Source organism: Mizuhopecten yessoensis, unplaced genomic scaffold, assembly GCF_002113885.1.
Source record: "Mizuhopecten yessoensis strain PY_sf001 unplaced genomic scaffold, ASM211388v2 scaffold5519, whole genome shotgun sequence".
NCBI lineage: Eukaryota > Metazoa > Mollusca > Bivalvia > Pectinida > Pectinidae > Mizuhopecten > Mizuhopecten yessoensis.
The window spans coordinates 524447-551196 of NW_018406089.1; the positions used below are offsets into that span (position 1 = coordinate 524447).

Here is a 26750-nt window from a genome sequence, read left to right on the forward strand (position 1 = left end):
CTATTGTTTGGTGTGTCGGTCTGTGTGTGACCTTTGTTTAATGTACCGGTCTCTGTGTGACCTATTGTTAGGTGTGTCGGTCTTTGTGTGACCTATTGTTTGGTGTGTCGGTCTGTGTGTGACCTTTGTTTAATGTGCAAGTCTCTGTGTGACCTATTGTTTGGTGTGTAGGTCTTTGTGTGACCTATTGTCTAGCGTGTCTATCTCTGTGTGACCTATTGTTTGGTGTGTTGGTCTCTGTGAAACATATTGTTTGGCGTGTCGGTCTCTATGTGACCTAATGTTTGGTTTGCCGGTCTGTGTGTGACCTTTTTTTAATGTGCCGGTCTTTGTGTAACCTTTTGTTTCGTGTGTCGATCTTTGTGTTATCTTTTGTTAAATGTGAAAGTATCTGTGTGACCTACTGTTTAGAGTATCGGTCTTTGTGTCAGCTATTGTTTGGTGTGTCGGTCTGTGTGTGACCTTTTGTTTGGTGTGTCGGTCTGTGTGTGACCTTTTGTTAATGTGCAAGTATCTGTGTGACCTACTGTTAAGATTGTCGGTCTTTATGTGACCTATTGTTTGGCGTGTCGGTCTTTGTGTGACCTATTTTTTGGTGTGTTGGTCTCTATAAATTATATTGTTTGGCGTGTCGGTCTCTTTGTGACATTTTTTTAATGTGCAAGTATCTGTGTGACCTACTGTTTAGAGTTTCGGTCTTTGTGTGACCTATTGTTTGGTGTGTCGGTCCGTGTGTTATCTATTGTTTAATATATTGGTCTGTGTGTGACCTTTGTTTAATGTGCCGGTCTTTGTGTGGCCTATTGTTTGGTGTGTCGGTCTGTGTGTGATCTTTGTTTAATGTGCAAGTCTCTGTGTGACCTATTGTGTGATGTGTCGGTCTTTGTGTGACCTATTGTTTGGTGTGTTGGTCTTTGTATGACCTATTGTTTGACGTGTCTGTCTTTATGTGACATATTGTTTGGTGTATCGGTCTGTGTGTGACCTATTGTTTGGTATGTCGGTCTATTAGTTACCTATTGTTTGGTGTGCAAGTAAATGTGACCTATTGTTTGACGTGTCAGTCTTTGTGTGACCTCTTTTTTTGGTGTGTCGGGGACTGTGTGACCTATTGTTAGTTGTGTCGGTATTTGTATGACCTTTTGTTTGACATGTCGGTCTTTGTGTGACCTATTTTTTGGTGTGTTAGGGACTGTGTGACCTATTGTTAGTTGTGTCGGTATTTGTATGACCTATTGTTTGACGTGTCGGTCTTTGTGTGACCTATTTTTTGGTGTGTCGGTCTGTGTGTGGCCTATTGTTTGATGTGTCGGTCTTTGTGTTACCTATTTTTTTGGTGTGTTGGGGACTGTGTGACCTATTGTTTAGTGTGTCGGTCTTTGTGCTACCTTTTGTTAGGTGTGTAAGTCTGTGTAGCCTATTGGTTGGCGTGTCGGTCTGTGTGTGACCTTTGTTTAATGTGCCGGTCTTTGTGTGACCTATTCGTTGGTGTATCGGTCTTTGTGTGACCTTTGTTTAATGTGCCGGTCTTTGTGTGACCTATTGTTTGGTGTGTCGGCCTTGTGTGACCTATTGTTTGGTGTGTCGGTCTATGGGTGAACTCTTGTTTAATGTGCAAGTATCTGTGTAACCTACTGTTTAAAGTGTCGGTCTTTGTGTGACCTATTGTTTGGTGTGTTGGTATTTGTATGATCTATTGTTTGACATGTCGGTCTTTGTGTGACCTATTGTTTGGTGTGTAGGTCTTTTTGTGACCTATTGTTTGGTGTGTTGGGGACTGTGTGACCTATTGTTTGGTGTGTCGGTCCCTGTATGACCTATTGTTTAATGTGTCGGTCTGTTTGTGACCTATTATTTGGTGTGTCGGTCTCTGTGTGACCTATTGTTTGGTGTGTCGGCCTTTGTGTGACATATTTTTTGGTGTGTCGGTCTGTGTGTGACCTATTGTTTGGTGTGCCGGTCTGTGTGTGACATACCGTATACATTTTGTTGTGTGACATCCACCGTAGAGTAACGTATATTGAAGAGGTTTGGTAGTTCCTTGTCTTTGTGTGGTGTCAACACACGTTTGGGCCTTATCTGTGCCTCCAACTTCGGCAGCACATCCTCCGGGTTGGCATTGGCCAGCCAAGACTCGTGAAATCTGTGACAACACGCTGACATTTATGCCAAGTATGCATGACAATGTGTTCATTTTGATGAGTTTTAAAACGTTTAACGACACCCTATCACTGTTGGTACGCTATTTACTCAAATTGGTACAAAGTAAAAAATGGTTCGAATAGAACTTAAGAATTAAATTACTAGTAGTATATTTTCCTCTGATGGTATAACAATAGAGATACATGTATTTATCAGAATTACAACCAAATAGTTTTGTTTACAGCAACATTTTAAGAGTACACGATGACTTCAAAGTAACCGTGTCAGAAAACCATAAACAATGACGTACGTCGACGTCCTTTGTAAGGATTTGAAGGGGTTTATTATAAGCATATTTAAATGTTGATTTCCTTTTCTTTTAACCTGATAATATAAAAGAGTATATATATATATACATACAATTGTAGTTCAGTGTGGTATTTACAAAATAATATATGTTGTTTCAATCGGCACATTAACTAGTAGAATTATACACAAGTTTTATTTTTAAAAACAAATTACTTTTCATAAACATGAACCACCATGGGTAATCTATGTCAAGAATCAATAAATATTCCTGATACAACTGGATTTTTAAGTAACACTGAAAAACCACAGGGGCATGGATCGCTTTACTTGTAACATCAAAAAATAGGGGTCTCCTATACTAATAAATACATTAGTATAGGAGACCCCTATTTTTTTAATATTACATGTACAAGTTAAGCGATCCATGCCCCTGTGTGAAAATCCGTCAAAATTGCACCAATTATGGTACCGTGACGTAAGATTGAAGATCCCATTGTACTTTTGAGTTTATTCATCGTATATATTTCCTTTTCAAATATACTTTACCTTTTCCAAAAATAGTACAGTATAGGAAAGAGGAGGATGGTCGCATCATGGAACAGCCCTCGAACAGGCCCGGAGGAATTCAGGCTATGCGCAATACTGTGACCAAGCTCATTTGGAATATTTATCTAGATTTGAAGAAAAAAAATATCTATATTACATCATTTGGAAATTTAATTAACTTTATGAATATAAATGTGTTTTACGTGATACTGTCTTTAACAGTGACTCGGTAACGTTTCCTCGGGCGATGACATCTCAAGGTACCACACAGTATTCGCCGCGGTATCATTGGTGCGAAAATACTCTTTCAGATAAATGCACGGCTATGTGGGAGTGTGAGGGCGTGTGTATGTGAGCATGAACAGTCTTCTGTGTGTGTTTAGGAAACCATGTAAACATGTGGACAACCTGCTGGTGTAAACACCTTTGTGTAGATGGACACGTGATGTGGACAACCTGCTGGTGTAAACACCTTTGTGTAGATGGACACGTGATGTGGACAACCTGCTGGTGTAAACGCCTTTGTGTAGATGGACACGTGTATATCGACGAGAGAACGACATTGTACAGGTGTATGTGAAAGGTTTTCTGTAGGAAACAACCTTGAAAGATTAGCAAAACTGTGCATGTTTATTACTGAAAGTGCATAGTATACATATGTTTATATGACACAAGCATTACATGTACTAACTTTATCCTTTTTAATACTATTTGGATGGTAACGCTGTTACCTGTACACGCGGTAAGATTTCCGACACGATGAAGCTGTCTATAATGGCCTTAGCCTTGGCAACCAAAAGGTCCGATTCGCTCTTGGAGAAATTTTCCAAGGTCTTCAGTGTTTCCACCTGCTTCCGGTATCTGAAGTACAATGTCAGCCTTACAGTTTGTGTAACAGGAACATATACCGTTATTGTATGAATGGATATGCGTCTGATAGAGGGGCTTGATCACGACGGTTATATAATGTAATTAGCGTCTAATTCACTGGAGTAAGTTATGTTAGCACTAGTGATTACAGAAAATATCTTAAAGTAGCTCGAGCGACTATGTATATCGAATGTGTATCAAGACATTGCCATATTTATACATGTGTTCACATAGTTAGTCTCCTTATTCTAATTCCCCTACACTAGACCACAGTATAAAGAGCAACCAACCACTAATGATACAAACATCATTAAGCGATCAAATCTATTACTTTTCATGATTAACACCGATTAGTCAGAGTCAGCAATGTTGTGACGTAACAAACACTAAGCTCTATCAATACATTTTAAAGGCCATTAATCACTCCAGCATTTCTTCATAAAAAACAATTCATCTCCATCGTTGCAAACATAATGTTTATTTTAAGGGCAATGGGATAAGAACACTATTCCGTAACTGCCCTTTTTGTTTTATCTTGCATCCAATGTCTACCTTGGACGAAACGTTGTCTGATATCTAACGCCCTCCACGGGGACATATTGTAGTGGAATAGCACTGCTCAGAGTGTGAGAGAGAAAGAACATTAGTTGGATTACAAATCAACCGTATCATATTTACTTAACACATTCAATCATTGGATAGAAAACGACTCCGTTGACATCACTTACTTTCCTACTTCTATCCAGAAGAGGAGGTCATTACCAAGTTTATTAAGGAGGACAAGTCGGTTCCGCATTACGACCCTGGTCTGGATATCCATAGTGCTGGACGTCATGAGGGACTTCTCAAAAGCGTCTGCAAGACAACAAACAAAAAGCTAAACCTACGAGGGACTTGAAGTAATAGGAGGGGCGTTCATTAACCATGCTCGTGGACGTTTTGGTCGAGGTTTGAACCCGCGACCACAGACATTTTAGTCCAACGCTCTACCACTGACCAGAAGAAAATTATCTCCGTCCGAAGCAAGTTAGAGGACTTCGAAGTTTATACACAATGAACACTCTGTACACTGACCCCACTTTCGAACATTTCGCCCAAAAAGCCCGGTTCGGTTGTTCCCTTATAAAATACTATACTTTTAACAAGAGTTGACCAGAGGCACCAGTCTGTAAGATGAAAGAGTTAACGAAAGGGTATTTATTTCCACTTCAAATAGGTACAATAGATCACAATGTGGTGAAACGTGGGTAGGAATGTTCAGCACCAAGTGCACATGTCTGGTAAGAGATGTCAAAACGGAATCTGTAAACTGTGCTCACAATATAAACGCTACACGCTTCCATTATATTTAAAGTATGATAACATCAAGTGTTACTATCTTAATCTGAAAATAAAATGATTAAATAATTTAAAGTTGCAATTCCAACGATAAATAAGTATTTACGTAGTTTTGAGTGATGCGCGGCCTGCTGGTTATGCCACAGGCATATACCGTACGCTTAGATGGAAATTTATAAAACCAAACATATGAGATCCCTCCGAAATTCGTAGATATACTTTTCCTTTGATCTTTCTACAGTTATAAACCCAAAATAATCTTGCCTTTGGTGGGTGTGACATGAGTTGGGTTTTAAACGTTTTCTCTCTTGATATCAGTCTGTACCAAAGTCCTCCTCATGGTTTCTTAGTTGAGTGTACTGGTTATACTTATAAGAAGGAAGGTTCGGGGAAGGAATGTGAACTTCAAATTTAATTTTAAATGTATAACAATTCTTTTACACTTACTGGAAGGTCCATCGTGGTCACGATCAGTTTCATACTTCAAAAAGATCTCGAACAATCGAACCTCCGTTGGATCCCTCATAGCTCTCAGGAAATCTAATATGGCGTTTGAGAAGCCATGCCATAAGTTAATCTGAAAGGGAAATCAAAATTAAAACGTTAAGACTTAAACAAAGAGTAACTAACATGCATCGTCTGTAAAGGATAATCCTGTATATTAAATACATTTAGGATCACCACAGGGACCACATCCGTCAGTATCTGTATCTAGCTTTATTACTTTGGAAAACGAGAGAGGGTCATTACTCAAGATACAGGCTCTAAGGATGATTTCCCGTGAATCATACAGCTTTAAAAAATCTTGTTAATTGATAGCTAAACAACGCCAGAGGATCGATGGAGCAAGAATACGACAGCGAAGAAACAAGCAGACAATGGCAATCGAGGCAGGAGACGACGTCGAGGGAGCGAGAAGACGACAGCAAGCGAGGCAGGAGACGACGTCGAGGGAGCGAAAAGACGACGGCAATTGAGGCAGGAGACGACGTCGAGGGAGCGAGAAGACGACGGCAATCGAGGCAGGAGACGACGTCGAAGGAGCGAGAGGACGACGGCAATCGAGGCAGGACACGACGTCGAGGGAGTGAGAAGACGACGGCAATCAAGGAAGGAAACGACGACGAGGGAGCGAGAAGACGACGGCAATCAAGGCAGGAAACGACGTCGAGGGAGCGAGAAGACGACGGCAATCGAGGCAGGAGACGACGTCGAGGGAGCGAGAAGACGACGGCAAGCGAGGCAGGAGACGACGTCGAGGGAGCGAAAAGACGACGGCAATTGAGGCAGGAGACGACGTCGAGGGAGCGAGAAGACGACGGCAATCGAGGCAGGAGACGACGTCGAGGGAGCGAGAAGACGACGGCAAGCGAGGCAGAAGACGACGTCGAGGGAGCGAAAAGACGACGGCAATTGAGGCAGGAAACGACGTCGAGGTAGTGAGTAAACGACGGCAATCGAGGCAGGAGACGACGTCGAGGGAGCGAGAAGACGACGGCAATCGAGGCAGGAGACGACGTCGAGGGAGCGAGAGGACGACGGCAATCGAGGCAGGACACGACGTCAAGGAAGTGAGAAGACGACGGCAATCAAGGCAGGAAACGACGTCGAGGGAGTGAGTAAACGACGGCAATCGAGGCAGGAGACGACGTCGAGGGAGTGAGAAGACGACGGCAATCGAGGCAGGAGACGACGTCGAGGGAGCGAGAAGACGACGTTAATCGAAGCAGGAGACGACGTCGAGGGAGCGAGAGTACGACGGCAATCGAGGCAGGAGACGACGTCGAGGGTGCTTGAAGACGACGGCGAGGGAGCGAGAAGACGACGGAAAAGGATGTAGAAGACAACGGCGAAGGAACAAGCAGGCGATTGCGAGGGAGAGAAGAGATGACATCGAGAAATAAAGAATCAACAGCAAAAAGACAATGGTGAGGATGAGGTAAGACGACGACGAAAAAACAAGGGAACGTCGGCAAGGAATTGAGAAGACAACAGCAAGGGAACAATTAGGCGAGGGTTAGAGGAGATGACATCGAGTAATGAAGATTCGACAGCAAAAGAGCGAGAAGATGACGGTCAGGAAGAAAGGAGACAAAGTGGAGGGAGTGTGAAGACGATGCTTAGGGAACAATGAGACGATATCGAGGGAGCGAGAAGACGATGGCGAGGGGGAAAGAAGACGACGTCGGGGGTGGCGAGGGAGAAGGATAATTTCGAAGGGGAAAAAATCGACAGCAAAGGAGCGCGTCGATCGAGCGAAAAGACGATGGCGAAGGAAGAGGAGATGACTTTAAAACGAAAGAGAAGACGACGTCGAGAGAGTGTGAAGACGACGACGACGAGAAAACAAGAAGAGGATGGAGAGAGAGAAAGATGATTTCGAAGGAATAAAAATCGACAGCAAAGGATCGCGTCGTTGGATCGAGAAGACGACGGCGAGGGAGAGATGAGACGTCTGTGAGGGAAATAGTTTCGACAGTAATGGAGAGAGAGGACGACGGCGAGGAAGTGAGAGGACGACGACGAAGAAACAGTGAGATAACGTCGGGGGAGCACGGATACAGCGACATTACTTGTCAGTAGACCTTACACCATAGTATCTCTTCCTTGTCGTCATAGTTTTACTCGTTCGGCTTTCCCACTCATCGTATTCTCTCTCCTCGTGTACAAACAAAAGCAAAGAAAAACTAGTTTCTAAATAAACTGATTTTTTGTAATGTTGATGTATTTTTCCAAAACGCATTTTGAAGCCTATGTTCACTTCTCTTTGTTAAAACACATACAGATCAAATCTTTTTATCGAGGCATTCCGATTTATCCTGGGCGGATTGGTCCAGTGGTTAAAACGTCGGCCTTCCACGCAGGCGGCTGGGGTTCGATCCTCGAAGTCATCTTACCCATGGAATATTCAGAGAAAGTGTTTTTCTCCTGCCCACATAGCTCCAACAACCCAGGCGGAGTATAAAATAGTCTGGGGTGGATGTTGCGGTTTCTGTGCTGTAGCATTCAAGTGGGGTGACACTATAAATGATACCGTTGAAAGCACGGTCCCACAACAAACAGAACACAATAATCTCCAGCACACACACAGGCACACACACAGGCACACACACATAGGGAGACATTAGCCAGGTGGCATCGGACTAGTAGTTAGCACCTGATAAGGCAGCTTATGCGAATTCCTCAAAACAAGTGGTTGTTTGAATTGTATATCCTTTTAAAGCGCTTTAGAGTGGCTAATTCAAGCTAGATAGGGCGCTATATCAAATGTTGTATCTTTATTTTATTTATCCTTTTCTGGTCGGTTTCTCTCTAGTTATCTAATTTCCTTTATTTTTAAGTATTTGACAGGTATTTCTTGTTGAATAGATTTAAAGCGGATAATCATATGAAAAGTATAACTATGTAAAGATACATTATTATATCTTGGTTGACATTTTTTTGTCCTATCACCTACAATAGATATATAGAGAATGACATTGCATTTTATTATGCAATGCATGTTATGGTATACCTTCTCATGGTGTTGTTCATGTATTCTAACAATGTATTTATGTCGTTTTAATTAAAAAAAACAAAAAACGGCCGTTTTTAATCATAGAAGTATTATTGGTGATGATTGACTATTGTTCTATTACACAGCTTGCTGTTTGACTGACAGGTGCGAACCATACACCATAAAGACACATAAGTACAAATTTGGTCGTCTTTTAAACCTGATCCTGATGGTGTGTTAGATAACAAGCGACAAATAGATAAATGGATAAACAGCTCGATTACTAAAACAAAATCGGTTCCTAGTTTTTTTACCTTAGGTTGTAACAATTATATGGTTATCTCTACATTTTTTATTTGATTAATTAATTGAAAGTTACATGAAAAGACCTTCGCAAATATGGTATATATAATGTGAACTAATAACCAAGCTGCATTAAACCTTTTCAATAGTGAACAATTACCGAACATCAGCGTGAACCAATCTGTTCTGTTCTAACGTCATTGTTAGGTCTAGCACGTTCTTACCGTCTTCTTCCTACGCATGCGTCTAGGTTTTCCCGTCTTTTGTTGTTCCAATTCCTTCAATTGTTGCATTGTGCTATTCGGCGGGTAACTCTCGTGCATAGACTCCCGATACTCAGCGTCAGTAGGGAAGGTCTCCAGGTAACGAGGGTACCTGACAGAACACCAACACGTCATTGAATGTGAGTCCAAACAGGTCATTATTCTTAGTAAATACAACCTGTCATATTTCTCGATCATACAGAATGTTTATTGAGTTCTGTTGTGATGTGGTTCTGTTTTTGATACACTCATTCCTTTCAAAAACTTAACCTCTAAGCCACAATTGAATGAAATTGTTTCTCATCATCTGCTTGGACAACCAATTAGGTTGTAATAGACTAGGACCATGCAGCACTACCTGTGTATTACTACTTCCCTACTTACTTGGTTTTAAGGTTATGAAAACCGTGGAAAAGTGATCAAAAGGACCATTACTAAAGATAATAACTTAAAGTTCCATTTTATATATTAAATGATAATGAGCAAGAGATAATCAATAAATAGAACGGTTGCTAACACGACAAATCTTTCTTCGGGATAGTGGGTAACACGATATATCTACAAATAAAACTGTGGTGAACAAGAAATGTCCATAAATAGATTTGTGATGAAAAGGAAATATCTATAAATAAAATTGTGGTTAACAAGAAATATACATAATACACGAAATATATGAAAATAAACTGATGTTAACACGAAATATATATAAATAGAATTGTAGTTAACACGGAATATATATAAATATAATTGTAGTTAACACGGAATATATATAAATAGAATTGTAGTTAACACGGAATATATATCAATAGAATTGTAGTTAACACGGAATATATATTAATAGAATTGTAGGGGTCAAAGAAGTAATATAGACGGTAAAATCCCATATAACACTGGATCCTAATGGGGGTATGTCCGTAGGATATGAATTACTTAAAATATTATATGGTGCATAGAAGAAATTCCAACAGTGTGGACAAGTTTAGGTTGTCAAATTTTCGTAGCGATCCGCTCCTTTATCAAGACACAGTGAAACAGAACAGTTATATGTTCATATACATCATATTACAAGAAGATAGAATTGATATAGTATAATTGAAAATATAGCTATTATATAAACCAATAGTCCCCTCGGCTAAAGACAGCCGAAGGCAGCAATTAAGCTGAGAGCATCGCGGACAAGGAACGCTGATATAGAGGACCTATTATTGCGCAAGATGCACTATCATATAAAGTGAGTCAACGAGAGATATCAAAAACGTGGAACATGTGCATGTGGAAATCTGGCCCGGTAAATGTGAAATATCTCCAATTTGCTACGTAGAATTGTAGTTAACACGGAATATATATACATAGAATTGTGGTAAATACGAAATTCCTATAAATGGAATATTACTATATAAAAGAAAACTTATCATAAAGAATACGTTTAGGGGGATGTTATCACTTTTAAAACAGGAAATTCATGCAACGTACCATTTCCGCTCCATGGACCGGAAGACACATGATTGAGCGCAGATCATAACACTCGCGGGTACCTTTTCCATTGTAGGGATCTGTCTGATGATGTCATCGCTGCAGTCAAGCAGGTAACCTGGCAATCGAGTCGATATTGTAGTGTCTACTGAACTTATGTGCAGATCCGAAACATTTTGGAACAAACTAGCCTATTACTTTTATCAGTTTAGTCTCTTTACATCACGAAAGCAATTGGTCGTCCAAAGGCGTGTGGTTGACAAAAAAACCTTAAAACTGACAAAAATAATTTGAATATTACCAAAGTGAACTATGGTATACCACCATCGTCCCTTGTCATGACCTGGTCCTTTCAAGTTGCCCACCATGATCCATACATTTATCAGTGTCATGAAAAAATCTGGAGCAGGTGATAACTTATAGTCTGGACAAGCATTACACTGATTCTGCCTTTTTGGGTTTCCTGAGTTCATGATGCACATATCTCTGAAGTTTTATGAGAAATGGGCCAGCAGTTTAAAAGATATTGTCCTGAAAGGCATTACAAGAGTTTGTCATGTTGCCCTGACCTATTTAAACGGAGTGCTATACGACATACCAGACAACCTATGTATGATTTGTCACAAGAAAAGTTTCAGCAAAATAGATGACATGGTCCGAACAAGATGTTGATGTTGACTCTTGGACAGACAAAAGAACAAAGCGACTGCTACATGTTTCCTTCCGAAACTCATTGTCCAGTCGTGATAGAAAAAAAAACTCACTCATTGTCTTGTCATGATACAATGCTTGTTCCCTACTGTGACACTCTGTCTAGTTATGAAACATTGTACTATGAAGTTTCGTAAGATATGTATTCAGTGGTTCGGAAATTATGGCCAGCAAAATCGGTGCCATAATAAGACATTTGACCAATTTCTGTGACCTTGACCTCGGGGTATAGACCAAATTGTTGTACACGAAATTCTGTCCGGCTAGGGCGATATATACATCAAAATATATTAGAAACTTATTACACAGACAAGCATTGCAAAAGTTTTGTGACCTTGACCTTTGGTGATAGATCCGAAAGTTGTATCACTGGCAGAAACATCGGTAAAATATCGTCACTAGTTGCAACTGGAAACTGGCGCCACACTTAGAGACGTCGATGCCAATCCATACTTCCGGTTTATATTGACTTTTAACAGTTAATGTAACCATACTTAACAGTAAAACAATGAAACATCTGCACCGTAAAACAGCGTATTCCTGACCCCAGCCCCACATCGCCTGTGTAATCACGTGTAGTGGACGCCCGTGTTGTAAACAGATAAGAATACACGACAGTTGACCAATAAAAGATATCGTTGTAACACAGACGCAGTACTACCGACAATACCTACCTTGTTTGGCACCTCTGCTGAAGAAGCGTTTGAATATCTGTAAAACCATGTTTTGGCGCCCACGTGCACCCTGCGTATCCTTGAGTTCCTCGACGGCAGACCAGAACTGAAGAGTGTGCGCCATCTTGTTGGACATCATGTAACGCTTGAAGAAGTCGAAGTGAACAGGATGGTTGAGAACTTCCATGAAGGTCCTGTTGACACCACAGACATGTCCATTTATAATGTAAACAGATAAAGTCTACACATACTGACAAAATGCAAGATTCGTAGTTCATTTAAAAAGTGCCAGTCCCGATTTCGAATGTTCCAGGATGAATGAATATATCAATACTTATGGTACATGTATAACAGCGAACTTTGACAGTTGACATCAGGGACATTGCAGACTCTTCACAATCTCTACTTACAACACGACAAAAATTGACGGCTTACTATTAAGATGCACGGTAAGCGGGACGATTTTCCGATGGTGAACCTTCTCTTTGCCAAACCAGCGTTTACAGGTTACTTTTGATTCGGTAGTCAAGAACTTGCTTTGAAATCATCAATCACGTGTACGTGAATACTGACAGGCAAGTTTACAAAACAGACTTTGCAAAGATGTAGATAGAAAAGGGAAATGTACAAGTTTTATGGTCACTATCACGATCTCATTGGGAAATATGTTATTTGAAGGTCGATGCTTTCGATTATTCTCATAAGTGTACCTTGTTGTCACTACCCCAGCTCTCGCTTAGTGGGCGTGGCATTACTTGGATTTGATTTAGATATTATATGGCGGGTGTCGTCGATAGAGCAGACACTTTTACGGGACGTTTACAGTGTAATGTGAAGCCTACCAATAAGTGTAAGTGTACCGTTCAGTTTTACAACAAGAAGTGTAACAAACGGGAGACTATTGGGATTATTTTCCTTCGGAAGATTGAGTAATTGTACCTACTTTGGACGTACAGGCCTTTCTATGAGGATGCCGTTCCTCCTGAGGACCAGTCGGTTGTACCGAGGATTGTCTTCGTTTTCCTTGCTATACTTGGCATCGTCCAACAGGACTTTACGGGACACTCTCACGTTCTCAATGTCGATCTTTGGCGGAAACACTAGCTCCCGGAGTGCCTCTGTAAGTACCCATATATGCACATAATTAGTAAAAATGACATTGACTCCCAGGAGCATTCCCACAGACTCCTGGGCCTCGCCAACTCCTTCGGATTTTTTTTTTTTACAATATACTCTAAGTAAACGCACTGCCGGGGCCTCACACTCTACCGTTGCCTCACTAGCTCTCCAGTGCTCCTAGATATGTTGGTACACTTGTGCAGGTATGAACAAGCTTGCATGCCTACCTTGTCTCACGGTGGCCTCCTGTCGAATGTTAAGACTGCCGTAGTCACTGTAGAGAACATCCACAAGATCGTGAATTCGGGGCTCTGTCTGCGGGACCATGCCACTCCGTCCTGTAGGATAGACAGTAACTATCATGACACTACCCTTAGAAAATTACAAATACCGGTTCGTTACCTGGTGTGCTTACGTAAAGCTTTCATATATTAGTAGTTCGGTGGTGCCGTCTGCAAACGAAGCTACACACAATGATTCAAGAGTTCCATCTTCGCGTCGGGTTCGCAAATTGGAAAAAAGTGATGCAGAATGGATTTGGCCGAATAAAGCAACGAATAAATCGCCAATGTCGTATAAATAACGTTCCATACTCGATAGGACTGTGATGTTAACCATGTGTGGCGTACCGTACTCGTTTAAGAGGACTGTAATGTCTACTATGCGCGACTACCGTACTCCTTACATAGGATTGTGATGTCTATTTTGTGGCGTACTATACTCGTTACCATGGATTGTGATGTCTACTTTGTGACTTACAATACTCGTTACAGAGGTTAGTGATGTCTTTTTTGTGGCGTGCCATACTCGTTACAGAGGATTGTGATGTCTACTGTGTGGCGTACCGTACTCATTACAGTGGATTGTGATGTCTACTTTGTGACGTACCATACTCGTTACAGAGGATTGTGATGTCTACTTTGTGACGTATCATACTCGTTACAGTGGATTGTGATGTCCACTTTGTGACGTATCATACTCGTTACAGAGGATTGTGATGTCCACTTTGTGACGTATCATACTCGTTACAGTGGATTTGATGTCTACTTTGTGACGTAGCATATTCGTTGCAGAGGTTTGTGATGTCTACTTTGTGACGTACCATACTCATTACAAAGGATTAAGATGTCTACTGTGTGGCGTACCATACTCGTTACAGTGGATTTGATGTCTACTTTGTGGCTACCGTACTCATTACAGTGGATTTTGATGTCTACTTTGTGACGTACCATACTCATTACAAAGGATTAAGATGTCTACTGTGTGGCGTACCATACTCGTTACAGTGGATTTGATGTCTACTTTACGACGTATGATACTCGTTACAGAGGTTTGTGATGTCTATTTTGTGGCGTACAATATACATTACAGTGGATTTTGATGTCTACTTTGTGACGAACCGTACTCGTTACAGTGGATTATGATGTTTACTTTGATACGTACCATACTCGTACAGAGGATTGTAATTTCTACTTTGTGACGTACCATACTCGTTACAGAGGATTGTGATGTCTACTTTGTGACGTACCATACTCGTTACAGTGGATTTGATGTCTACTTTGTGGCGTACCGTTCTCATTACAGTGGATTGTGATGTCTACTTTGTTACGAACCATTCTCGTTACAGAGGATTGCGATGTCTACTTTGTGACGTACTATATTCGTTACAGAGGTTCGTGATGTCTACTTTGTGGCGTAACATACTCGTTACAGTGGATTTGATGTCTACTTTACGACGTATGATACTCGTTACAGAGGTTTGTGATGTCTATTTTGTGGCGTACAATATAAGTTACAGTTGATTTTGATGTCTACTTTGTGACGTACCATACTCGTTACAGAGGATTGGGATGTATACTTTGTGACGTACCATTCTCGTTACAGTGGATTGTGATGTCTACTTTGTGACGTACCATACTCGTTACAGAGAACTGTGATTTCGAAGGCTTTCCACACCTGCTCCTCCGACAGACACACGTGGTCCATGTTAGTTGTGGTGCTCGAGGGTCGTGAATCATCGCTGTCTTCCGCATCTCCACTATATGGTCGGGAACCTGCGTTGCCCGGTGATTTCGCCGAGTTAAAGAAGAAAATAGGGTCGTTACCATCCTGACATGGGGGTCCCATGCTGTTGGAGGGTACTTCCACGACGTGCCGAGTACGCTTCTTCCCGCACTGCAATGTGAATATTATAGCGACAAAAAATAATACTACCTCAAAGAAGGGTCAAATTGATATAATCAGGTACGTACAAATATATAGAATTTGATTTCTAATGACGTTAAACTTACCACCCGCTTCCGGAAAGCTTTCCGTTCTTCCTTCATGTACATTCCCCACGGTTCCTTCAGCATCTAAAACCAAAACAGGACAACATTGTCGGATAAACATGAGTACACGTGAGTATGGCCCTCCCAAATATTTCCCTGTCATGATACATGATTAAAATATATGATACTCTCATCTATACATACCCCCGACACAATGTCCTGTGCGGAACAGAGCAGGGAGACGTCGTGTTTTTGTGTTAGACTGGCGAATAATGTCATCTTAAGCCCCTCCGAGAAGATCTCTGTGTCACTGGAGCTGCTGGACAGATACCGTTCCGTGATGGTCTTGGCTAGACTCTGTTTCAATGGCGTCCCATAACAGTCGGTGTTCCCGTCTTCAGTGTCCAAATAATGCCTAACATCGGACCAAAAACTCAGGTACCTCATATCGAGTTCAAGTCCCTTTTTCTTCAGAAACGCCCTGAAGGGAGCACCGGAGAGATGATCAGACGCAAGAGCGCATAACATCCGGTTGCTGATATTTGGAGAACTTCCGGTATGCATGCGACTGCGCCCGCTGAGATAAGAAGTGATGAATATCGGGTGGTTCACTATCCTGTCTGTGCCGCTGAACGAGTAGTTGGACTCGACCGACTGCTGCCAACTCTCCAATTCTTTGAGACCGTTGGTGTCTGAGGAGTTGCTCCCTTTATCCTCATGAACCACCGATGATGACGACGACTGATTCTCAGGCGGGTACTTTTCAGCAGTGCCACATGTCTTTCCTGTATAACAAGAAATATAGTAGGAAAATCTACAAAATACCAATTTAATGAAAATATTCATATAGCATCAAACAAATAAATTAAAATTAACTAGAAATTATCATGTATAGTTATCCCATCCACATACATGTAGATACAGATATATATATATAAATATATGTTTTACAAATGCATCGTATTTCCCATAGTACATGTAGCAGGGAATCCCCATGCTGAATAATCTGCTTGTAATATACCTCCCCATAGCGAAAGTAAATCATCGGGCTGTATGTTACTCTCTTCTTCAAACTCGTCCTCTACCTCCTCCTCCTCCTCCTCGGACACCTCATTTTCCTTCAAATCCTTCTTTTCATTGTCTTCCTCTTTTGTTGCATCTGCCTCATCTCCTATCTTGCCGTCATTCAACCCCAAAGTTTCGGAGGCTGGTAAGAAAGTTTCCGATTCTGCGATAGACTTGGGTCGAGGTGTCGTGGGGTTGCTGCGATCATGTGGAGTAGGTGCCGGGGTGGACGCGCAACTGGTATTTGTAGAATAGATCTGGCGAATCGTTATGCGGTGACGCTGTCTCCTGGATAACGTTAACAGTCCGATATCTCCCGGAGATTCCCGTTTAAGGAGTACAAGTATATCCTTAGAAGTTACTTTTATGACATGTATGAGAAAACGAGGTACCCAGTACCGCCGCAGGGCCGCCAGCAGCAGTTTATGTAGCTGTTGGAAGGCCACATCCGTGTCTGCGTTGTACGCTTTCCCGCCTTCTAGTGCAAGATGAATGATGTCATCAAATACGTCTTTGTCTGACATCAGTGTGAAGTTGATTTTGCCTGGAACAAACGCATCACTGACTTAACAATTATGATGTCAACTTCAAATTGTTTTCGAATGTTTCTTTTTATAGCATTTAAAAAAAATCCCGGTATACTTGTATTTGAACCGAGTAAAATTTCACCGATACATTTTCTCGATAAAAAAACCTCCATCCCGCTTAATCTAGATAACAGATTCATATGTACACGGCTTTGAGTTTATGTTCCGTAAAGGTTAGACATATTAGTTGTCTACATTTTCTTAAAGAGATACATTATCTTTGATTAAAGGTTGTTTGTGTATAGGTATCCTACCCTAGGGGACGATGTATCTGTAAAGTAACTCGGACCTCCCTCCCTCCCTTATACGTAACCTACCCTGGTAGACGATGTATCTGTAAAGTAACTCATGACCCCCCCCCCCCCCCCCCCCCCCCCCCCTTCCCTACATCCATGGTATCTTGGTTGTATGTGTACATACGTAATCTATCCTGGTAGACGATGTATCTGTAAAGTAACTAGGGACCCCACCCCCTCTCCCTCCCTCCAGGGTTACTTGGTTGTATATGTACATACGTAATCTATCCTGGTAGACGATGTATCTGTAAAGTAACTCGGAACCCCCACCCCCTCTCCCTCCCTCCAGGGTTACTTGGTTGTATGTGTACATACGTAACCTATCCTGGTAGACGAGACGATGTATCTGTAAAGTAACTTGGGCTCCCCCACCCCCCTCTCCCTCCCTCCATGGTTACTTGGTTGATTGTGTATACGTAACCTACCCTGGTAGACGATGTATTTGGCCTGCGACATGAGGTCGTCTGTTCCACCTTCCCCGATATAGTTCCGTTTTATGTAATGTTTCATGTGTTCTTTCCGCTCATCATTCTCCGGGATATGTTGCCACTTCTCAATGTCCATCCAGCACTTGTATATTTTCTCTCCCATGGTGTTACGTAAGAACTCACGGAATATTTGCATCCCCATACAGCTGCCGACGACGTTCCTCCCGAAAATGTACCTCGCCATCACCTCTTCCCCGATGGCGTCTGCCGAGAAAGTACGAACACCGATAAAATATCAACCAAGATATTCAGAACTCAACGTCTCAAAACTAAACTGTGTGTAGGGACAAATCTCACACAATATTAAACAAGTTATTACTACACCACAGGGACTTGATAATTTGTTATGGTTATAGTTGGGCCTAAACTAAACTGTTCAGAGTAATTTACATGTTTTCGGGGAAAATGCCATCCCCAATCATTGGGAGAGGTTTTTTTTTACTGAAATTTTGTCTTCACCCCTCAAACGTGTAAAGTTACTCTGAATACCTTACTTTAGGTCCAAATATAGCTGTAACAAATTCTCAAGTCCCTGTGGTCTACACCTCTGACTGTAACTGTGAAGGATATAACTTGGAGCATCAGTGAGAAATCCTCACCGCCACTATAAGTTTTTGTTTTTGAGAAACAGTAAGCAATGTAACCCTAGGGAAGTGACATGTTTTATAAAGAGACAGCAATCATCCAGAAGTTTGATATGTTTTGTGAGAAGACAACACCTACCCCTGAGTTTGGATGTTTCTGGATTGAAGTCGATGTCTCGGAGTTTGGTGTTGAGGCGGAATTCCAAAAACAGACTGGTTTGTTCGAACAGACGGTAACGTTCCTGGATCAGCCATTTTAATACTTCTCGTTTGTTGGTAAACTAATCACACAAATATTATACTTTATAGGACGATGATACTTGAGAAGTAGCTCATAGAAATATCAAGCCTCGTTTAATATATTTCATTCTATGAACTGAAGCAAGAGAAAAATAAAATACATGGGTGAATGTTTTAAGAACATAAAGAACGGATTCAAAACTGTAGACCAATTCTAAGTCCAATGCAGTGTGGGTTTGGGTGCCTTCCTGTTGCCCAGAAAACCCCTCTCGATCGGAGAACTAACAAATGTTTTAATAACCTAAATCAGACTAAAGAGAAAAGTATACAATTTCCGAATATCGTTTTAAACATATGTTTTCTCGCCCGATTCCGAAAAGATATACACTTATAAAACATAAAAGAATGTTTTAAGCTTGTTACATTTTAGTGAATTAGTATGGCATACAGGTCATCTGGTCTGTAATACAGGTGTTTGACTTGATTGGACCTTCCGTCCTTATAATCATTTTTAATCAGATTTGAGCACAAACTCAGAAACATCTGCGCAAGATAACTGAATGAGCAAACAAAAAGATAAGATAGATCTATACGACGGAGCATAAGGGATTCGCACCTGGAATCTCCGGGCTGTAGTGGTTGGTCTCGTGAAACCGTTCTCGTGCTCAAGCATATATTCTGTACTACAACCTCCTTTCTTCCAGCTGGCTTTAAATCATGTTAGACTGTCAAAACGCCAGATTTAAACATCAAAAATGGTATTCAGCCCAAATACTCTACCAAATTCGTTCAGATCATGGACAAAGTGTATTTTTTTTATAAATTTATCACCTGAATAAGAAACTCGATGTGATGATGTGTTGATTATAAATTAAATAATCTAATAGAATGCATTACATACTCGATTTCGATTCCTGATTGGAGGTTCGTACTCAAACTCCTTCTCTATGTAGTTATATAACACATGTTGTCCGAATATCTGAAAAGAAACAAAAGCACATCTACATTTTATTCATAAGATGACGTCCCGTGATTAGCTTACCAATCCATTCGCTATGATTCAATTTATAAACAACTTTCAAACAATTGTCGCTTATTTAAGCCCGGGTCACTACTTGAATTTATTAACTGAAGAACACAACACCTCGTCATCATAATTATGTTGAATTTCGTCGATTTACATATTGACAGTAAGACAAAACGGAAATACAACTATAGTCCTGTCATTGCACTTAATCTAAGAATAGCAATTGCAATATCTCAAGATTTGATTTATTGCCTCAATCATTACACGGTACACTACGGATTTTTTTCAGATCTAATTTACAAAATGACTAATTAATATTCTCTTGGTTACAGGGTACTTTCAAATGTTTTGTTCTCACGGACCGGCAGACTGTTGAAGACGTTGAAATAGTCTACAAAAGTTCTGTCCTCCAGCAAAAGCGAAAAGTCGGCGTCGCTCAACGAATCCGCATCTGTAAGAGGGAAATAAGGAAAGTTGGTTCTACAATTGCTTGGAAAAGATGTTATTATTCACGGCTCACTACAAAAGCGAATACTCTGCAGAGTGAACAAGAAACTGTTTTACCTTTTTCTTCACTGTAGTCAATGATCACCATAGATATGAATACTTACTTTTCAATTCCATTCTTATGGTCGAAAAAGAACTTTTCCTCCCAGTATAAATGCAAAAAGTTCGCTACGTTTTGTTTCCTGTCATGAAGTATGTTGACTGGCCGCCATCTTTGTAATCGTGACGTTTTGCGCAAAAACGTCCGAACCTTTATGACGTCACACTAATTTCAAGGGAGGTAATTCAATTCAGTCTATGGAATTTATAATTTACGTCAGTACACGTGTTATATACTATAGTCATTTAACCTTTCTATCTAGAAACTGTTTCCTGTCGATATTTTTGTATTATTGCTCCTTTTATTTTTTATATGTTCGTTAGTTTTGGAGTTACATGTTTCTCTGTAATGTAAAAAACGTGTAGGTTGCGCTGACATGCAGTTTCTAATAATGCATATGAAGTCATACATAAAATTAACGGATCGAAACGATGTGTGATCTGAATATATGAATACAATCAGATCATGCTCAAACGGCGCGCACCATGACTCGTGCTCATTGACGTGACGAAAGTTAACGGGACTAAAAAAATCGGAAATAGCTCACAGCAGGGCGGACAATTCAATAACATCCGGTTTAAATAAATTTGTATGTAAATGTGTACTTAATAGCCTATCTGTCACTGCTTACATGGCTGTCTACGGTAATGGAATATATACCGCTTGAATCGAGTATGGATTTACATATTCTGAAATGGAGACGCTATGATCAAACATTAGTCGCTAATACTTGATTAATGGCTGTTTAAATATTTCCGAACCTCACAATAGGCGTACGTCTTAATCTACTTTATACACCTTTACAGCACCTAGTTAGGGAAAGTAATGGTGAATATCAGATCAATGATACGTGCACACGATGCTCACCAGATATGATGCTTTACTCCTCGCTTGGTGAAATTATCTATAACGAGTTTCTCTACCTGCCCAGAGCTTATTAAGATGGTTTCTTCATAGAGTATTATGCGTCCCGTATTCCTTAGATGGAGGATGACGTCAGAGAATCGGCTTCGAATCTAGTTGAGTGGTTTGTTTCAGGTTAAGGTCCTCGCATCAGCTACGGTTAAATAAAGATGGGTGTCTTAGGACACACCGCTGAAAGGAAAGAGCAGAGTAGTGATCAATAGGAAACAAAGAGCTCATGTGTTGCAATGGGGCCAGTATATTTGGTCTCCTCTGTGTTTCCCCTTACAGATTCAGGGGGCCCACGTTAATTGCATCTCAGGACATGCAGTGGGATACAGCAAATTTTTTCCGTCCTCGAACCTGCACAGGGACCGGTTGTGTTATGAATATACACAAAATCGCTGAACGTTTTCTCTGAACTACTCTTTTAATTTTTTAGAGATTGTTCAGGTCTGAATAAAACATGTGAGTAGTGTGGCTTAGTAAGTTGGTTTCAGAGATTAAGAGTCGAAACACCGGTCATTTGCAATCTTTGCTTAACAAAGGAATAACGTTTTCGAAAGCTCGCAAAAACAGTTTTCATTTACTGTTTGTGTTAAACACACACTTTGCAATGATCGTTCATACCAAACTGATGAACCTCATACCGAGTATTGTCTTCTCTATCAAAACTCTGTATCCTCTGATCATTGTTTAGACTTTGTATTTCCGTGATGTAGCACTCTGAATCAGGCACCCGATTCGCGATACCGCAAGGAGGCAAACACATCAAAACAGCGCCCCCAGCACACGCGCATAAAATGACAGCTGTTATTAGGACGCTTAACCTTTTAAAATAAAACCAAAACTATTCTGTGTTTTTTAAACCCTTTTTAAATCATTGTCTGGACTACGCAGTTATTTTAATCGTTTTGAGCATACATTGACTAGATTATTTCTGTTAATCATGTGACTAAAAACCAGTGTTTCCATGTTAAGTCAAATGCTCAAACCGCGAATTTATTTTTTTGTTTATTTTTTATTTTAGAAGAGATGTTCCTTCCATTATTCACTGGAAATAACTTAAAGGCCACACATTCTCGATAAGCACGTTTTTTGGTTTGGTGTGAGAAATGTATCGTATCTTTGGTGTGGTGTGAGAAATGTACCCCTTCTTTGGTGTGAGAAATGTACCCTATCTTTGGTGTTAGAAATGTACCCTATCTTTGGTGTGAGAAATGTACCCTATCTTTGGTGTGGTGTGAGAAATGTACCCTATTTTAAGTGTGATAAACGTACCTTATATTTGGTGTGGTGTTTGGAATGTACCCTGCCTTTGAGCTGACCAATTTGTGTCCTAATAGTGTACCTTTCCAACTATACCTTGCTGATCTGCGTAAGATGACATATCGCGCTGCATCGTGACCTTGTCCAATAGGGACGATGATGGTATACTATATATAGGATTGCGCGATATGCCAGTGCTTTGATTAGTGTAATTTTGCAATCATATTTAAAATTTTAGTATTAGGTTTTGTAAAGCAATTGGTCAAATAGTTTTGCTTTCGACTGAGATACTAACCATTTTTGTTAAAGTCTCAGTGATATATTCTGTTGTCCTGACAACCAAACAGCGGTTCTAATGAAGTGTTGATAGTGTGCATACATCATTCGCTATCTGTAAAAAATATCAATTAAAACAAATACCGTTATTTTCTGGTCCAATGACGATACCAGTACCCATGTTCCTGTAATAGGAGAACATCCCTTTCCGTTACGTGTACCTGTGCAGTGACTGCTTAAACACGTTCGCACGCGCCACCTCCCAATCGATCACCTCATTCGTGGCTTTTCGTAGCTGCACCAAACGGAGCTGACACGCGATACTGTCGTTTGGACGTCTGGACACTCCAGAGATTATATAGGATGCTAACAGATTTGATTTTAGACATTTGGAACTTTTGATCTAAAATTTTGTGTAAAGTGATATTTTGAAAACGACACTTCGAAATAGGATTTCTATACGAAACTTGGATCCTAACCGGTACTATATGTTGTTTCATTGGTAAGTATGACCTCTGTAAACCGAACGGGTACGTGTATCGTTATAATACCATGATCTATACACTTTTGGTACGCGTAAACACGTGTAAACACGTGTAAATATGTCGATATCATAGATAGGCGTATAGTAAGAATAAGGCTACATCCTTGAGAATGTTTGAGGAGGACCTATAGGAAGTATTCGGATGTATGGTCGGTTTTAACATGTCCTACGTTACAACAATGTATAAATTACCCCAGCTATGTGTATTGTACATGCTAGAAGTGTGGCGCTTGAAGCTGAACTGTGACCATACGGGATTTAAATTATGCAATACTGATTCTTTAAAAAATAGAGAGAAAAAAAGTTCGAAGTCTGCCTAACGTAACTGTACATGTAGTCCGTCTAAGTCATCCTCGAAATTTCGAGGATGGTCCGAGTAGGTTTTGAAGGACAAACGAGTTAAGTTTGTCTAGCAATCAAAGATAACGGAAACGTTAATTGTGAAATGAATTTATACATTTTTCATAAATTTTTCAAATATGTTGAAGTTATTTAACGACTTGAAGTTTTTCTTACCTCTTTTGCTAAAAAACGGTATTATGATGAGAAGAAAATTTAACAATCACACTCCCAAAATAGCGTTTGTCATGAACATGATTCCTGCAATATTCAAACGTACTTAAGTCGACCTTCATAGTATAGATCGTCAAGTATCTATATCGAATCTCGGATCTGGAATACATCCTGATACTAGATTTTTCTTTCCGTGCTTTTAGACAAGGGCAAATCTCACAAATCCATTATCCCAACATTAAGTAAATATGTCCTGTTCAGTGTATAAGGTACATTCACGCGATATTTCTCACATACTCATTTGCTTGCTCGCAGTGAATTTTACACCGCGTATCTGGCGGGACGTACATGCTACATCATTTCGAATTTCAAGTATTATTGTTTTTGTGTGTGTATATACATCCAAGCAAAATGAACTCCGTTCATTGTAATAAATGAGATTGAAAAACTATTTTATGTTAGTTGAAACTATTAAGCATAATTTTACCTTTTTGTGTCCTAGTGCCTTACTTGACAGTATCTTACTTTTTGATTTTAGTGTTCGCCTAAGTGGGGTAGGCAATGGGTTCTGTCCCCAGGCCGAGACATATCACACTCCTTACAAATGTTAATTGTTACAACTGGTTCACCCCTTGTCGGTATAATGTGACCAGATGGAATACTCTCCTGGTGCACTTTGACATGGTATTTCAGTGAGACAGCACTATAAAGTCGGCATCATATCCGTGCTACCGCAAGGAGGAAAATGCCTACCCTGTCTTTAACACACATACACATTAGTACGCATACGTTACACACATGGAGACACGTCCTTTAATGACCTTAGCTGTTAAAACGACGTTGAAGATACAGAGCCTACATTGCAAAACGAAATCATCATGAATGTTTCAAAATTATTTCCCAATGATCGTGCTGCCCTGGCGTCCCTTGTTTATGCTATAATATTACACGATGATTGTGCTACCCCGGCGCTCATTGTTTAATGCTGTGATATTACACGATTATTGTGCTGCTGTAGCGGATTATTTTGGTGCTATTCCGCCACTTGTTTATGCTATAATATTACACGATTATTGTGCTGTCCTGGCACCCCTTCTTTATGCTATATTATTAGACGATGATTGTGCTGCTGTGGCGCCCCTTCTTTGTACTATAATATTACACGATGATTGTGCTGCCCTGGCATCCTTTCTTTATGCTATAATATTACACGATGATTTTGCTGCTGTGGCGCCCACGATGATTGTGCTACTCCGGCGCTCATAATTTAATGCTGTGATATTCCACGATGAGTGTGCTGCTGTTGCGCCCCTTCTTTATGCTATAATATTCCAGGTGATTGTGCTGCCCTGGCACCCTTTCTTTATGCTATGATATTACAGGTGATTGTGCTGCCCTGGCTGCCCTGGCATCCTTTCTTTATGCTATAATATTACACGGTGATTGTGCTGCCGTGGCACCCTTTCTTTATGGTATAATATTACAGGTGATTGTGCTGCCCTGGTACCCTTTCTTTATGCTATAATATTACACGATGATTGTGCTACTCCGGCGCTCATAATTTAATGCTGTGATATTACACGATGAGTGTGCTGCTGTTGCGCCCCTTCTTTATGCTATAATATTCCACGATGATTGTGCTGCACTGGCGCCCCTTGTTTAATGCTGTAATTTTCCAGGATGATTGTGCTGCCCTGGTGCCCCTTCTTTATGTTATAATATTACACGGTGATTGTGCTGCCCTGGCGCCCATTGTTTAATGCTGTGATGTTACACGATGAGAGTGCTGCTGTGGCGCCCCTTCTTTATGCTATAATATTACACGATGATTGTGCTGCCTGGGTGCCCCTTCTTTATGCTATAATATTACACGATGAATTTGCTGCTGTGGCGCCCCTTCTTTATGCTTTAATATTACACGATGATTGTGCTGCCCTGGCACCCTTTCTTTATGCTATAATATTACACGATGATTGTGCTACTCCGGCGCTCATTTTTTAATGCTGTGATATTACACGATGAGTGTGCTGCTGTTGCGCCCCTTCTTTATGCTATAATATTCCACGATGATTGTGCTGCACTGGCGCCCCTTGTTTAATGCTGTAATTTTCCAGGATGATTGTGCTGCCCTGGTGCCCCTTCTTTATGTTATAATATTACACGGTGATTGTGCTGCCCTGGCGCCCATTGTTTAATGCTGTGATGTTACACGATGAGAGTGCTGCTGTGGCGCCCCTTCTTTATGCTATAATATTACACGATGATTGTGCTGCCTGGGTGCCCCTTCTTTATGCTATAATATTACACGATGAATTTGCTGCTGTGGCGCCCCTTCTTTATGCTTTAATATTACACGATGATTGTGCTGCCCTGGCACCCTTTCTTTATGCTATAATATTACACGATGATTGTGCTACTCCGGCGCTCATTTTTTAATGCTGTGATATTACACGATGAGTGTGCTGCTGTTGCGCCCCTTCTTTATGCTATAATATTCCACGATGATTGTGCTGCACTGGCGCCCCTTGTTTAATGCTGTAATTTTCCAGGATGATTGTGCTGCCCTGGTGCCCCTTCTTTATGTTATAATATTACACGGTGATTGTGCTGCCCTGGCGCCCATTGTTTAATGCTGTGATGTTACACGATGAGAGTGCTGCTGTGGCGCCCCTTCTTTATGCTATAATATTACACGATGATTGTGCTGCCTGGGTGCCCCTTCTTTATGCTATAATATTACACGATGAATTTGCTGCTGTGGCGCCCCTTCTTTATGCTTTAATATTACACGATGATTGTGCTGCCCTGGCACCCTTTCTTTATGCTATAATATTACA

At 40.7% G+C, this 26750-nt stretch overlaps 1 protein-coding gene across 1 annotated transcript in view; it reads right to left on the reverse strand.

Moving 5' to 3' along the window:
• The window catches only part of LOC110450805, a 28267-nt gene extending 7720 nt beyond the window's left edge, over positions 1-20547 (reverse strand). Inside the window, exons 1-19 of the mRNA XM_021498518.1 lie at positions 20413-20547; positions 20164-20252; positions 19676-19753; positions 18674-18815; positions 17888-18154; positions 16536-17123; positions 15719-16299; positions 15536-15598; positions 15158-15419; positions 13472-13582; positions 13069-13243; positions 12126-12319; positions 10741-10858; positions 9229-9379; positions 5653-5782; positions 4596-4722; positions 3729-3858; positions 2998-3122; positions 1977-2143 (exon numbers count right to left, since the gene is read on the reverse strand). Of these exons, the coding sequence (XP_021354193.1) occupies positions 1977-2143; positions 2998-3122; positions 3729-3858; positions 4596-4722; positions 5653-5782; positions 9229-9379; positions 10741-10858; positions 12126-12319; positions 13069-13243; positions 13472-13582; positions 15158-15419; positions 15536-15598; positions 15719-16299; positions 16536-17123; positions 17888-18154; positions 18674-18815; positions 19676-19753; positions 20164-20252; positions 20413-20425 (3511 nt within the window). The 5' untranslated portion in view covers positions 20426-20547. The remainder of the gene's footprint in view (positions 1-1976; positions 2144-2997; positions 3123-3728; positions 3859-4595; positions 4723-5652; positions 5783-9228; positions 9380-10740; positions 10859-12125; positions 12320-13068; positions 13244-13471; positions 13583-15157; positions 15420-15535; positions 15599-15718; positions 16300-16535; positions 17124-17887; positions 18155-18673; positions 18816-19675; positions 19754-20163; positions 20253-20412) is intronic.
• Positions 20548-26750: the final 6203 nt, after the last annotated feature.